The 14,970-nt window shown below is 41.0% G+C and overlaps 1 protein-coding gene across 2 annotated transcripts in view; it reads left to right on the top strand.

The window, feature by feature from the left end:
• The first annotated feature begins 3,827 nt into the window (after nt 1–3,827).
• Nucleotides 3,828–14,970, top strand: part of abr (ABR activator of RhoGEF and GTPase) — a 144,617-nt gene continuing 133,474 nt past the window's right edge. Inside the window, exons 1-2 of one of the 2 annotated variants that reach the window (XM_030792128.1) lie at nt 3,828–4,048; nt 4,154–4,671. In XM_030792128.1, coding sequence (XP_030647988.1) covers nt 3,828–4,048; nt 4,154–4,671 — 739 coding nt within the window. Of the gene's footprint in view, nt 4,672–14,970 lie in introns of both variants that reach the window. The other variant, XM_030792126.1, reaches the window with a different exon arrangement.

Below are 14,970 nucleotides of genomic sequence, written 5' to 3'. Positions count from 1 at the left end.
CCAGTATCAGAGCGTGTAAAAGTGTCTTCCACACCATACTCACTCAACCTCAGAACATCACACTCTAATCTATTTTATTATACACAGGTAGATGTCATTATTTTCACTGTATAGCAAATGGTCATCAGTTATTAAAATGTTTCAGGCGTATTTATTATCCAATATGTATTTGTTGAATTTAATGCAAAGCACTATTTGTGTTTTGGATTTTTTTGTTTTTGTTTTTCTTCTTTTAACTAATGCGTTTTTGGTCAAATCATTAGATATGAGTGTGCTTGATTTTAGCAAAATGTACCTAAACTGTACCTGTTTGATGTACTTGATTTTTGTTTTTTTAATGTATACTGTTGAAAGCAATAATTAAAACATTTTTTGATTATTCCATGGATTTTGTGATCAAATATCCAGCTCTAAACCACATCCTGATGTCGTTATCGTATTATTACTAATGCATTTGTTTGTTTCACGTGTTTTTGTATTTTCCTCTCCAGCACTGCAGAACAATAACTCTGACAATCCAACTTTAGTGTTTTTACTTAAGCATGTAATCCTCTCCGGTTCAAGTTTCCACATAGTCCTTTGATTGGGTACCTTGATTTTTGAGGTGTTCTGCATTTTCTAATGATGTGTGGATCAAAAATCATGTGGTCTGTTCAACTCTGGGTCAAACTGGGTCAAGCCCGAGTTCTTATAAACCATTTGACGGTTAAACCATAGAAGTAATGAAACAGCAACAGCTAGTCTATAACTAGATCTTGCAGCAGCCTGGCTGTTAAGGCTGAAACTATTTCCTTACTCGTGGTTGGGAATATCTCATAATCTTTGTTTCCGCTGTTTTAGGTGTATTAGATATTTATACCACTAGGGGCGGTCGAGACTTCAACATAATGTATGACCCTCTTACCTGTACATTCCAAGATTCCTACTCTAAAAGTGTGACGCTGTAATTGCAGGATTTACTGATCTTACTCTTGGCTTGAAAGAGCGAGAGACGGAGCTATTTATGAAATAAACAGACATGGGTTAAGCATTTTAAAAATCAAAAGTCCTAGTTTTTTAAATTTATTGCGACAGAGGCTATTGGAATGGCAAAAAGTCAAAAAGCATTTTTGGATGCCATTGTTTTATTATTAAGTGTAATACTAAGGTAATACATTACATATTTAAGACAGAGTGGAAACTATCACATCTCAGGTATGTTGCAGACGTTTCTCTTAATGCTTCTTACAAATTCATTTACAGATTTTTGCCCATTGTTTCATCTCCGCCATTTCCGATTTTTTTTCATCGTTATGCTTCCAATTCAGTCCATCATGGGAATGTATACAATGATGACCAATCTTTAACAACGCTCTCAAGCTGAGAGGGTTTCAAAAAAAAAAAAAACCGTTGGAACTCTGGGACGGACTCCAGATAGGCACTCAAAAAGCAGCCAGTAGCCCATCAATCTTTCTCCGTAAATGAATTGTATTGTTCTGGCTATCTTCTGAGCGATGTTAAGGCTAGCGGAAGAAGGCCTGAGTTTACGGGAAATCTTCCTCTTGGCCGGTCTTCAAGAATGATGCTGAATGCATCACTCCACATCATCTACAGTGCGGTGTAATTGACTCTTCGGTTTCACCTCTTGTGAGATACCACATTATTGTATAATGCATTCGTTAAAGGCTTGGACATAAGCTTATAGCTTCCAATACACGTTCAATAAAATGTCCACATTGTTTTCATATCTCCTCTCCATCAAAAATGACAACAACAAGAACAAGCCCTCGTTATGATTTAAGATATTTTTGGCAATTCCCAATACAATTACCCTTGCAAGTTCTTCACTATCACTGTGGTTTTGAGGTTTCACATTTACAAGTTCTATTTTCCGAAAGACAATGAAAAGACGAACGTAATGATTTAAGAAGCATGACGGTACGATTACGAGAAACACAACAGAACACGCCGCAAAGTTCCTCATACGGTTTGCAGACACTACAGCTTTCATTCCCTCCCTCTTCTCTGTCCGTTCCTCCTTTCCCCTGAAATGTCGGGCTCTGAACTTGGTTCAGTTTCAGACCATTGATGTCAAGCTCTCTCTTTCTCTTTCTCTCTATCTTGTTGTATTGTAGGACTTCAGCTCTGCCTCCTGCTCTGCTTAGGTTTGGGATCAGGAATCTTGTGGGGAAAATTTGGATGTCTAGAGCCTCTTTTGTTAGCCTGACAACAGACAAAGTTTAAACACACACACACACACACACACACACACACTCTGTTTCCTACTGGTGCTGACTGTGCTGAGATAAAAACTATCTTGCTTGGAGCCTCTTCCCCTTTGTGATATTGAGTCACTGAAACTCACATTAAAATGTGTGTAGACTTACAAATAGCCTCTGCAACACTCACAAAGGAGAAGAAAAACACTAGTGAAAGCAAGTTAAACAACTCTTTGTATGTGTGTGTGTGTGTGTGTGTGTGTGTGTGTGTGTGAGAGAGAGAGAGAGAGAGAGAGAGAGAGCAAAAACACTTGAGCACTTTCCGAACACACACATCATCTTTATTAAACAAAGGGGGATTATGGAAGTTAAAAATTGTGTGTGTGTGTGTGTGTGTGTGTGTGTGTGTTTGTGTATGTATCTGTGTCTGTGTGTGTGCATCCATTAAACAATGAAGACAGGGTTGGATGTGGACATTGTGTCATCCCCAGGTTTTTTTGCTTCTCCGGTTTCTAAAAGCTGAGGAGAGGTATCGATAGAACCATCTCTCATCTACGGTTTCTCGCTGGGCTTCAGCGCGCAGCCATTTCACCCCACTACTGACACCGTGATACCCAGATCACATTTGCCCTCGGCCTGTTTGGGTAATGGTATTGACAGAGGAGTGAGACGTGAAGAATAACGAGGAATATGTGTTTCGCCCAGACAGCCGCGCTGTTCTTTTAGAGCAGGATAAAATGTAGCTTTTAAAAGGCACGAGGCTTCAAGTGAACGACCTTGAAATAAGGCCATCATTTATTCTGAGTTGGATTCTCTTCATATTGGAGAACTTTTACAGGGCCGTTTTGTTCTCGATAACGGTTTATGGGTGGATTGTATTACTTTTTGACAAACAGCACAACCGTAACGTCACAGCAATCAGTCACACACATGATTCTTATACAGGAAGAAATGCTTAAATATACGTATACATACATGCATACATACATGTATGCATGTGTGTGTATATATGTGTATGCAAACACACGTATACAGACACACATATATAAATAAATAAAACAGTAAGTGAACACGAGTTAGGTGTGGGAGGGTGTTGTATGAGGTTGAAACTGAATGTAGTAAGTAAAGTAAAAACTGTAGATATGTAATTGTGATTAATGTAAAAATAGTACGTTCTGCGACACATTCATCAGTGTAAGGATTAGATATCACTAACCTGTTTGTCAACAGGTAAAAGACCATATGACTATGACTATGACCACAGCCCCACAGCGGGGTAGACCGCAGGCTTGACTCTCAATCGTTACGCCCATAGAAAAAAATGACACAGCATACAGCGCATTTAATTGGTTTTTGTAGACCTGACGTCAGAGCTTCGCTTTTCTGTGCAGCGGAAGCTCAAAGTTTTTTTCAGTGTTAAACTGATCTCCCGTGTGGATTTGGCTGCAAGACAGCGACTGACAGTGCTACTGCGAGGAGAGTGTGATAAAAATGTATACGGATATCTGAAAATAAAGGATTAACGTTTTGGGAGCGTAGTTGCCTTTCTTTCGTCGGAAGACATATCCTCTTAAAAGCGTGTTTAGACTTTCTTTTTTGCTAAGGTGTTATATTTCCATTCTTGTCGCAATGTGGGAACAAGAGGAGTTTGAAAAACATTGGAGAAATGAATTTCCTGAAGGAGACGTGCCTCACATGAATTTAAACTCGGTGGAAGATGTAGAGAAAGAACTAGAGAAATGTAAGGCAAACCTGAAAAAGTTACAGCTGGCTTTGTCGGAAGAAAAATTCAAAATGATATATCTCCAGACCACCATTGCCCGAAAGAAGAAAAGCTATGATCAGGAAAGGTGGGAAAATAACAAGGAGGAGGAGGAAGAGGAGAACACATTGAGTGTTCACGTTCCGTCTTCAAAGCCTGAAAATGAGAAACCGGAGCAGACAACGGATCAGAGCGACGGATTCAAACTCCCCAAAAAGATAAAACTGTTTGGCATTGGAAGTAAAGGTAGTGAAGATTTGATCAGTACAGGTCCCATTACGCGAGACATGGCTAGGGGCAGTAAGACAGGTAAGCCCATCCTAATACCCCCACGGAAAAAGCCCAGTTTCCAGAAAGAGAAAGATATAGTTTTCGAAGACTCCCAGTCAGGTGGGAACAGCGTCTGCTCCAATGTAAACGAGAATACAGAGGATCAGAGCAGCGACCAAGAGTACGAGGACGCTGAACTGAACGAGAACTTTGTAAAGAAAAACCTGATTAACCCTAAAATAAACGTCAAAGAGTGCCAAACAATCGGTCCGCACAGGGATGCTATCCGACCCTTCCGTTTCAGCAAGGATTTTGACTCCAGTGACGAAGGCAGACTGTCACCTTCAGGCATCAGGATACAGCATGGTTCGGGACGAAGCACTCCGGATAGGCGGAGCGACGGTTACATGAGTTCGGACCACGAGGATTCCTCCTCTATTGGTAAGAAAAACATTCCTGAAACAGTGTGTTTTCAGATAAGCTCGTATCTCTAATTCACATCACATCTCTAATTTGTGTAACCGAAACGTTTCCTCCTTTGTCGTTATCCACCTGGGGCCTAGTTATCGCTCTCAGTCATTAAGTGTGACACTTTGCCGTTCGATTTGTGACTAGATATTTTCTAACCAGATTTTGATATGACAAGACGTTCTCAAACATTTGATGTTGAGACAAGACGTTCTCAAACATTTGATGTTGAGCGCTGACTTGCGAGAGGGTTTGACTGACTTGCTGCATAGTTTGGATGTTTGCCAAGTTATGTGGAAGGAATGCATGTTGTGATTTTAAAGGTTTTCAGTTATCAAATTTTAAAATTCACCCTCCTACAGCACCAAATTATAAGAGTTCGTTTCCTGTTGAGATTGTGAAACGCTGACAGAAACTTCCAGGAAATGGAGATTAGAAGTCCTTAACTCTGACTATTTATCTTCATAGAAAATCTAGTCGTCTGTCAGTAGGCTACTTCAGTCGTAGCCTTATCATGACTGTTCGTCATTCAGGGAAATTCTCTGATTTCGATGTGAAATAATAGTCGTGAATTTGCAGGAACTTTGGATATAAACCACCTCTAACAATCTAGACCCAGTTGTTATGATTTCCTGTAAGAAGATTTAACATTGTCTGTCATCTTTGTGTGTGTGTGTGTGTGTGTGTGTGTGTCTTTCTGTCATGTCCCTTAAAATATTAAATACATCACGGTGATTTTGAATCATCTTTCACTGTTCCGGTCACTATTCCTGTGTTGAAACGCCCAACGTCGGAGAGTCACCGCCATGGCCATGACCCGGCTGAATTTGTAAATCAGATCTGGCGCTTTGAATCAGTGCTCCTAATAGATAAATGTGGCATTGAAAGAGGAAGGAGACAGAATAGACTCGCCAGATCAGATGGAACAAACGTTAAAGAGACTTCTGTGAGACATGCTCACATGCTGTTATTGTCTCAAGCTTTCTTTAAAAAGAACACGTTTAAAAGAGTCAGTATGTTGTGTAATAGACCAGGAAAATTCTTGTGTGATACACTGGTTTTTGACTGAAGGAATGCGATCTATGCACGTACGCGAAAACCCCCGCACTTTGCTTTATGCCACGATGTCACACGTTCTTAAGACTTCTCCGACGTCACAGAACGGCGTGAGTCACAGAGGAGGTTTGGCCCGGCAGTGAAATCATAGACACAAGAATTTAATTATTTTGATACGATGTAGGTCAAGGATATTCGATTAGAATAGCACGTGCACCAAATAAATACACGATTAACAGTATGGGATGAGAGACTACTTTGAAGAGTGATACACACAGTGTCCGCTTTCTCGCAAAGTTTAGACTTCAATGTTTCAGAGTGTTAAAGAAACACCTCAGATTGAGTAATGCAAGACTATGTGGGGAACTTTAGAAAAAGGGGGCTAATCTTACGTAATGAAACGAAAGAGCCATGTTCACGCTAGTGAATCCCTCCCAGTGTAAGGTGGATTTGTGTGTTTATGTGATAAAAAATAAGGAAGTATGAACAGATCTAGTTGGAATTTGAATGTCATCGATATGGACTACGCTAAGTTAAGTGGTTATACCATAAAGACGAAGGACTACAGGTGAATGAACTCATCTGCTTGTTATACCGAAGGTCACTCCCGCCACAAGTATTTCAAGAAATGTTACTCAAATGTGAGGCGTCTGTTTATTCGGCATGCCGTCTCGAAGTCTTTCATGATAACTAGAGGTTTTATATGTAGTAGAGTTTTATTATGTAGTGATAAGAAAGGGTAACCCTTATTTGAATTTCAGTTTTATATTGGAGGCCGTGTGTTTTTTTGAGAGAGTATCTGTGTTAACATGTGTGGAGACCAGTTCAAGTGAACCCAAGGCTCATGATACGAAATGCAAACAATTTTATTTTTGGTTGTGTACTATTAACTGAAGACAGCCAAGACCTTGGCCTTTGGATGATATGTTTGTGTATTTCCTTCTAAAATGAAGAGATGTGGTTGGTTGTCTCTCATTGGCTCTATACTGGGTTTAACCAGGAAGCAGGCTTGATTACATTAGGATATCTGTATCAAAAGCAACATCTGGCGGTGGGGTGGACATTTTGTGTTCGTGTGTGTGTGTGTGTGTGTGGGGGGGGGGGGGGGGTGTTATAGATTTGGAGATAACTTGATGTTTCAGAAGTGTGGTCTGAAGGGCTGAGTTTATCTCTAGTGGTCTGTGACTTTTAATTTTAATCTTATTTTTATTTACATATCGTCCTGTGAAAATAAAACAGAAAATATACACTGGGGCCTAAATCAAACATTGTTGCGCCTGTGTACCAGTCGAAGGACGCAGTGTGATGTGCTAAGGTAATGTACTGGAACAGGTAGCGTTGTAGAACAGCAAGTCTCCATAAGTAAAGTAGACATGCTGAAAAGGTCTCCATTAGAAAGCTTATTGAACAGCAGTTTGTTAGCATTCTCTCAGAATGAGCTTTTTCTTCACTTTTATTTACGGATAACAGCTCATACAACGGTTTCCTCTGTCTGATGGTTGTACTTCTGTTTAAGGAGATTTGATAAGGGTAACTGGGCTGTCAGATTATCGCTTCAGTCACAGATTACTGATTCAATCATTCAGACAGACTTAGTGATTTGTGTTAAACGTGTCATCAGCTTCTGTCGACAAGATCCATCACCGATAATCTAAGTTTCAGTGAGGCTATATTTCCGGCATCTCATGCGGCCTGAGTAAGATAAGATGTTAAAACCTTGCTGAGACGGAGTTTGCGAGGTCATACCTTTTCTGTGAAAGATACTGCTCAGTCACAATAAAACCGATCAGGTTACGCAATCAGGTAAAAGTGTTCCCCAGAGATAACACACGTTAGAGTTGGCCAGTATAGATGAGTAGTTTTAGCTATGCTCTAGTCTATCAGAGATTCTTATCTATTAGGAAGAGTGTGACAAACTGAATGATTAGCCATGCACCACAAAGTGAGGATGTTTAGAGAGGTTTTTTTGCTTCTTCGCAAACTTCCTGTGCAGTGTTAAAAAAAAAAAAGGAAAAAAAAAAGACAAAACTAACACTACTGTAACCACACGATAGCGTTTTGTATTGTGCTCTTTGTGTGTAAAGGGAAACCAAACTTGCCGGTAAAAAGAAAAAAAAAACTCCAAAACCTTTTTGTTCATCTGTGTCAGACACACAGGTTAAATTACAAGTACTCGTCAGTCTTTGCCCTAACTGAAACTTTCTTGGCAACAGCCTTTCATCTGAGTATGATTCTGAATAGTGTTTGAGATGACCTCATGTTTCTTGAAGTTTTTAAAAGCGAGGTTTTTTTTTTTTTGTTTGCGATTTCTTCAACACTACATTAAGGGTACATTACACTACCTTAAGGCGACAATACTTGTTCTGAGGTGATGTGATCGGTTACGAGTTATTTTTACAAACCAAAACCTGTATGACTTTCCCGTTTTTCTTTTTTTTTTTTTTCTTATCCTCATTTACTCAGCGGCCTGTTTTGTCAGTGAGAGATGCTAAACCTGTTCGGACTTGCTCCCGCTTAGCTTCCCCGTGGAGGAGAACTGTCTGCTGCTCTCCTGTGAAGGAGAAATCTCCGCTCCTTTTCAGCAAGGGCGCTGGGAGAGTCTCACCTCATTTGTGTGTCTCTGTAGTGGTGTCTGTAAGCGCATGTGTAACTGTGTGAGTGTTGCCTTGTGTGTGTGTGTGTGTGTGTGTGTGTGTGTGTGTGTAAGCCAGATTTTTGCTTGGCTGACACACGTTGTTCAGAGCTCAGACAGGTTACACACATGTCTGTGATAGTGTCTGTTAGTGTGTGTGTTACAGTGTGTGCGTAAGCCATTTTTTTGCCTTGATGACACATGTTTTCTTCAAAGCTCAGACCTGCTGTGCATGTGTGTGTATGCGTGCGTGCGTGTGCGCGCGCGTGTGTATGTTTATGTGTGTATGTGCGTGTGCGCGCGCATGTTTATGTGTGTGTGTGTGTGTGTGTTGGCTGAATGTGTCTGACACCTCCGTATGAGTGAACATGTTGAGATTTGTAGAGCAGTTGACTTGACATTGTGTCCAAGTTCAAGTATTACCAAGACACAGAAACAAATTTTCACCGCAAACCTGACTCTTCTACGTCTGCTCAAAACTGATCTGCTTGGCTTTCACCTGCTTTTGTTTTTGTTTTTGTTTTCTTGATGTAGCAGTGGGCATAGCTGTCACTCAGAGGCAGCGCAGAAGGGTGCGTTTTGAACGCGGTCCCTGTGTAAGGGGTCTTATGTCACGGAACGGTGGTTCCACCTCATAACATTCCTCTCATTCCTTCATTTGTTTGACTCCATGTTGTTTGTGTATAACCTCTGTTTTTTTTAATGGAGTTTCTCCCAGTATTTATGCCCTCATCATCAGTGACAGTTGAAAGGAAAAACACACAGAGAGAAAGAGAGAGAGAAAGAGGAATTTGAAACCTCGAAGATTGGAGAGAGAGTGAGAGGGGGGGGGGGTTGAAAAAGGAGCCAAACTTGTTTTGAAGGGTTCAGACCACTGTCATTATGATATACTTTTGCTTTGAACTTTGATAGAATGTTTGTGTCTTAACCTAAAAACCTACACATTTACTATGTACAACTACATGTTTCTTTCTTTTTTCTTTTTTTTTAAAAAAAAATGCATGTTGGCATTTAGGTGGCTCTATGATATGAGTAAAAACTTCTCTGAGAAAATATCCAGAAGGTTCTGAATTCTGCCCTCTAATCTGGAGTAATGACTTTGCTCCATGCTCTCGTATGCTAACTAACTAATGAGATTCCTGCTGGCTTACAGGCTGTTGGACACGTTGCCACAGCGATTTTGCAGTTATAGGTGTGTTGCCGTGGTGACTGAGATGTTGAGGCCTTTGCGGCTATGCCGTTGGTGGATGGGCAGGATGTGAACTGTGAGTTGAGTGTGAGTGTGTGTGTGTGTGTGTTTTTTTTTTTATTATGAGTGTGCAAATGTATGTGTGTGTGTGTGTGTGTGTGTGTGTGTGCACGCACGCAAGTGGATTAGCACTGCACCAGCTTCATCTGTGTGCATTGGTTTGCAGTTTGATTTATGTATTTATAGTTCTGCAGTATCTGCTTTGACCTGTGCAGTAAGAAGAGGGAAAATCTTTTTGCAAACTGCACACCATGTCACACTCGCCTTTATTGTGTGGAGACCACACATGTTGTTTGTCTCTCTCTCTCTCTCTCTCTCTCTCTCTCTCTCTCTGTCTCTCTCTCTCTCACACGCACACACATGCACATACACACACACACACAGAGGGAGAGGTTGGTGAGGTCTTTTCATCATTTGGCACACCACACTGGATGACACTTTATAACCTGTACTGTTATTTACATTTTTACTGTTATTACTGTCATTACTGTTGCTGCGGTTATCTGCACTGTTATGGACTGTGATTGGATTATTTACATAACTGGATCAATTATAATTGATATTTACATCGTTTCAGTTTATATCTATTGGTCTCTGAGCTGCCTCTTGACCAAACCACCAATCCACATCCGCCCTCTCAGTACCCCTCACAAAAAAACACGGCACCTCCATCACTTCACCTCCGTCACAAAGCACAGTCAAGTTCTCTGCTGCTTAGACGTAGAGAGACAGGACAGTCACCTACTGCCTGTTTTAACTGATGTTTTTGCAAGCAGGTAGAGTGACTATGGTTCCATCGAGTGCCTTTGACCAAATGCATCCCATTTTTAATAAAGGTAAAGTGCTGACCCGAACAGAATGTTGGGAACTGCAGAAAAATGACCTGGCAGCCTGAGAAGACGAAGGGCGTCTCACGTTTCATGTAGGAAAGGCTAGGATGCTATAAATAGAAGTTTGAGTTCATACGCTTCTCTGTTGTCTGTTACTTTGGTGTAGCTGGTTGATGAGAATCTAACTTCCTTTTTGGGTTGCATTTTTGTGCAGGTGTGTTTGTGTGTGACATGCACATTTTTCTCTCTCTCTCTCTCTCTCTCTCTCTCTTCTTTCTTCATTCTCTTTAGAGGATAGGATCTTGTCATTTTTCTTCATGCGTGTGTCCGATATTTATGACCGCGTGACTGCTGGCTGGTGTGGCCAGTTTTCACAAGGAAACAAAAAAAATGGTTGCATTCCTTTTTTTTTTTTTTTCCCCCGGTTGTTTCCAGGGTTACATCACAGCGCTCTACCCCTCCCTCTTTAGAGTCACAATCCAGCCCACGTCTTACTCACCTGACTGTAGCACTCAGGGGCCTCCACAGCTTGTCTTTGACTGGGGTTGAAGTGTGTTTGACTGGTTTGACTGGTGTGTGTGTGACTGGGGTTGAAGTAAACTGGACCTTTCTAAAGGGGCAGCAGTCACAGTTCTGGTGCTTTCTAACACCCCCCTCCCCCTTCCCTTTTTTTTTTTTTTGTGTTTTTGGAGAATGAGTTATTTGTGGTAATTTATTAATCTAAAATTATGATCATATGAGGTCGTATGACATGGGTTATATATATAGCACGGGTTTATATGTCATCATATAACACTGTGTTTATATGAGGTTTGAAATGAAAAGCCAAAGGAATCCAGAATAAAGTAAATAAGTAAGATTCTGGGCGGATATCTTAGTTAAAAATTAAACAAGGATAAAGACAGCCCGACGACAGTCACAGTGGGGGCAAACGTCGGCGGGTCTGAGTGGGGTTGTGGGAATAATGTTTGGTCATGCCAAATTGATACCAAGCAAACCGTATCACCTACCAGTAATCCGCCGCTTCATGTAGCGTGAAACACAGAGTTAGGCGCACTTTGTTCAAGAACTTACAAAGCAAACCAGCGGAAAGACACAGACTGCTTTTAGCTCGAATGTGTGTGATGACATTATTGCTGCTGTTGTCTTATTATGTTATTATTATTATTATTATTGTTATTATTATTATTATTATTGTTATATCTGTACATTGAAACGATCTGTTTAGTATGGCATTTGAAGGGAAACAATTCATATGTTAAAACTAGGATGCATGCGTTGCAATGGTGCGTTAGCGCGCCTAGAAAGGAGACATTTTTAAATAGGCGAAAGTTTTGCTTATACAGTTTGGTTAAGCATCCTTTGTGGCTGTGCCACTTTTACAGGGTTTCTTTGCTTCTTGTGAGTTTGAAGTGTGAGTTTGGTGCTAGCGCTGGTTATTTAATAAATGCTAATGTAACGGCTGTTTGGCGCTGAGAATGCGTCATCAGCCCTCTTAGCCTCACAGGACCAGAGAACGGATGTCTTTCTCCTGAATCGTCAGACCAGAACAGAGAGAGAGAGAGAACGAACCCTATGCTGTTATATTTCTTTCATTTCAGATGAAATGCAACTTTGAAGTTGGTGCTTTATTCCAGCCCCCCCCCCCCCAATCAATACTGATCTATGTACCTGGGTGCGAATTACAGGGGGGATTTTTACCCCAAAAGAGGTAAAAAACAGCAGTTTGGGGGGGGGGGGGTGGAAACATTTATATATCCTATGGTATACAGCCCTGGAGAAATAGTTGATCTCCCAGATTGTCATTGTATAATTCACTCTTTGCCACGGACAATGTGCATTCGGTGCCCCGTCATGAAGACAGAAATCGCCCACGTCTACATGTACTGGGAACTTTTAGACACTGGCTCTTTGTGCAGTTTTAACAGAGTTCCCGTACACACACACACACACACACACACACACAGTCCCTCTGTGTTGTTTCCCTCTGAACTTTGGTAAGAGACTACAGTGTGGGTATAGGTTGTTCAACAGAGCAACCAGTGTTGATGATAAGCAGAATATGCACAGCAGATTGGCAGCTTATAAGAGCTATAGAAGTTAATACACATTCTCTCTCTCACTCTCTTTCTTTCTTTCTTTCTTTCTTTCTTTCTTTCTTTCTTTCTTTCTCTCTCTCTCTCTCTCTCTCTCTCTCTCTCTCTCTCTCTCTCTCTCTCTCTCTCTCTCCTACCCCTTCCTTTTGCTTTCTGAAACCACTGCACAGGAAGAGGGGCTTAGAAAAAGTGAGAACCTCAAACGTATTTTCGGAGGCAGACGAAAAGTACAGGCTGGGTTTCTTAGGTTTCATATTCATCGCTGAGCAGATGTGGGGGGGGGGGAGGGGGAGGGGGGGGGCTCTCCTGCCCTTTGTAACTCAAACACTGAAACGCTTTATCTATAAGTCATGTGACCTTCTTTAGACACTTCTGATCTTCAGAGTCATGGTTTTCCAGAGCTTTACAAAGTTCTGGATCGGACCATTTTAAGAAATTTGAAAATGGTCAGACAGAAGGGATGCATATGTTTCATGTCACTCATGGACAAAAGTTAAAAACTTGCATGAAAATATGGTAAATAATGGTTAATGATGTTGGCTGTAACTGATATGGATATAGCCTGTGTATTATTCATAGCTTGGTCATCATAAATGAAGGTAATTCTTGCTTTGTATGTAACACAATCTAGTACTTTTATGTTCAAGTAGACACTGATTTTTTTCAGTGTGGCTTTATTATCAGCTTCTTTATTGTCATTCATTCATACTTACTTTCGTCATTCGTCTTTAAATTCAGGAAAACCAACGGCTATATAAGAAACTGCTGAGTTTTCAAATCTCAGTTTTTTTTCTTCTTCTGTGGAGTAGGTCACAAGCCTGGATATTTGTGTGTGTTGTGTATGTGCGCGTGTGTGTGCAGATATGTATACTGTTTGTATGCTCCATTAACATTAGAAACAACATCACACTGCCATCTTGAGACTGTGGAAGGAATAATTGGCTGAAACACGTTTGTGTGTGTGTGTGTGTGTGTGTGTGTGTGTTTGTTTGACAACAAAAGAACATTCTTATCTTTCCTCTGTTGCTCCAACGCTCTCACTTCTACATCTGCCACCGGGATGAATGGGGAAGTGGAGCCTAAAAGTGCTTTTGCATAGTTAGCATATTGTCGTTAGTTGCTAAATAGGGCACCGGCACGAACAGTTTCTTGAGCACAGACTTCCTCTAAGAGCCCTGACAACATCGCTAGTCAAGCTTATTTAACCACAAATCAGACCGAGGGTCAGATACTTAATTATTTTACATCAAAAATACAAGTTAAACATTTTAATCCATTTACTCGTTATATCACAGGCCTATTTGCTCTATGGGCGGTGTTATCGTGTAGATAGAGACCTTTATCTGTGGCTTTTATAGTTGTTTTAAAGCGAGAGATTTAATTTAAATGTCAACGTGGACATTTGAGCGTGCAGTCAAAAAAGTTTTTTCAAAAAGCTAATTTTCAAAACAAACAAAAAGCAGTTTCGCATGGTTTTGTGCAAATATGGAAATCAATACTTTTCAGAGGCCTTCTGCTTTTTGAGAAACAATTGTCATCCACACCAAACAGTTTGTATCATGGAATTGAAAGCCAACCATAAGACGCCTCAAAGAAGAACGTAAAAGGGCCGCGTGCGCTGAAAAGGTCATTTCGTTTCCTGCAGAATATATTAAGAGAGCTTGACGTGGTGAGGCTGGTTCAACTCCCCCCCCATGTTAACTATGACTTTTGAGAAACATAAAAGGGTGTTTTTGTTTCTTTGCGTTTTGTTGCTTTAATGTGTACGGCTTTACTGTGGGTGTGTAGTAATAGAGAAGACTTGTGAGTAGGACGAAACTACCGACATATGACCGCTCCTACAAAGAGAACAGGGAGGTAAACCCTTTGTATGTACTGTATTCGTTCATTTGTGTTTATACGTTACCTCATTCGTTTGTTAAGATATTTGTCTGCGTGTGTGATTTGTCGCTCGTGAGTTACGTCTTTTTGCTTTTCTCTCCAACGGAACCCGTTCGCAAGGAATCTACTGAAACCTCGGGTACGCGATTCAGAGCTGACAGCGTCTGTGATAAAAGCGTGTCAGAGCTGACACGGCAAATCGGACTGAGAAGGCTGATACGCTGAATGGCCCAGTTTCCCCATCCACGTTTGCGTGTCTGCTCATTTTCGTGGTCATTCAAGGGTGATTCCCACTTTCTCTCTCTGCGCTATAGAAACCGCACTAAGAGAGGCCCAAGCGTTGTTCCTCTCTTGTTCTCTTGTGGTGTGAGAGGGTCTGTGTTTGTGTCTGCAGGTGAAAGACAGTCTGTGAGAAACAGACCAGTGATCAGTAGCCTCCACACTGCGTTCAGATTTGCCCATTTCTGCTTTAACAAATGTGGTTTAATTCTGGAGATTAAACAGCAGGAAGGAAAGTAAATGTGTGTG

Source organism: Chanos chanos, chromosome 15, assembly GCF_902362185.1.
Source record: "Chanos chanos chromosome 15, fChaCha1.1, whole genome shotgun sequence".
Taxonomy (NCBI): Eukaryota; Metazoa; Chordata; class Actinopteri; order Gonorynchiformes; family Chanidae; genus Chanos; species Chanos chanos.
Note: the sequence above shows the minus strand (reverse complement) of the source record. Positions and strands in the feature narration are given on the sequence as shown.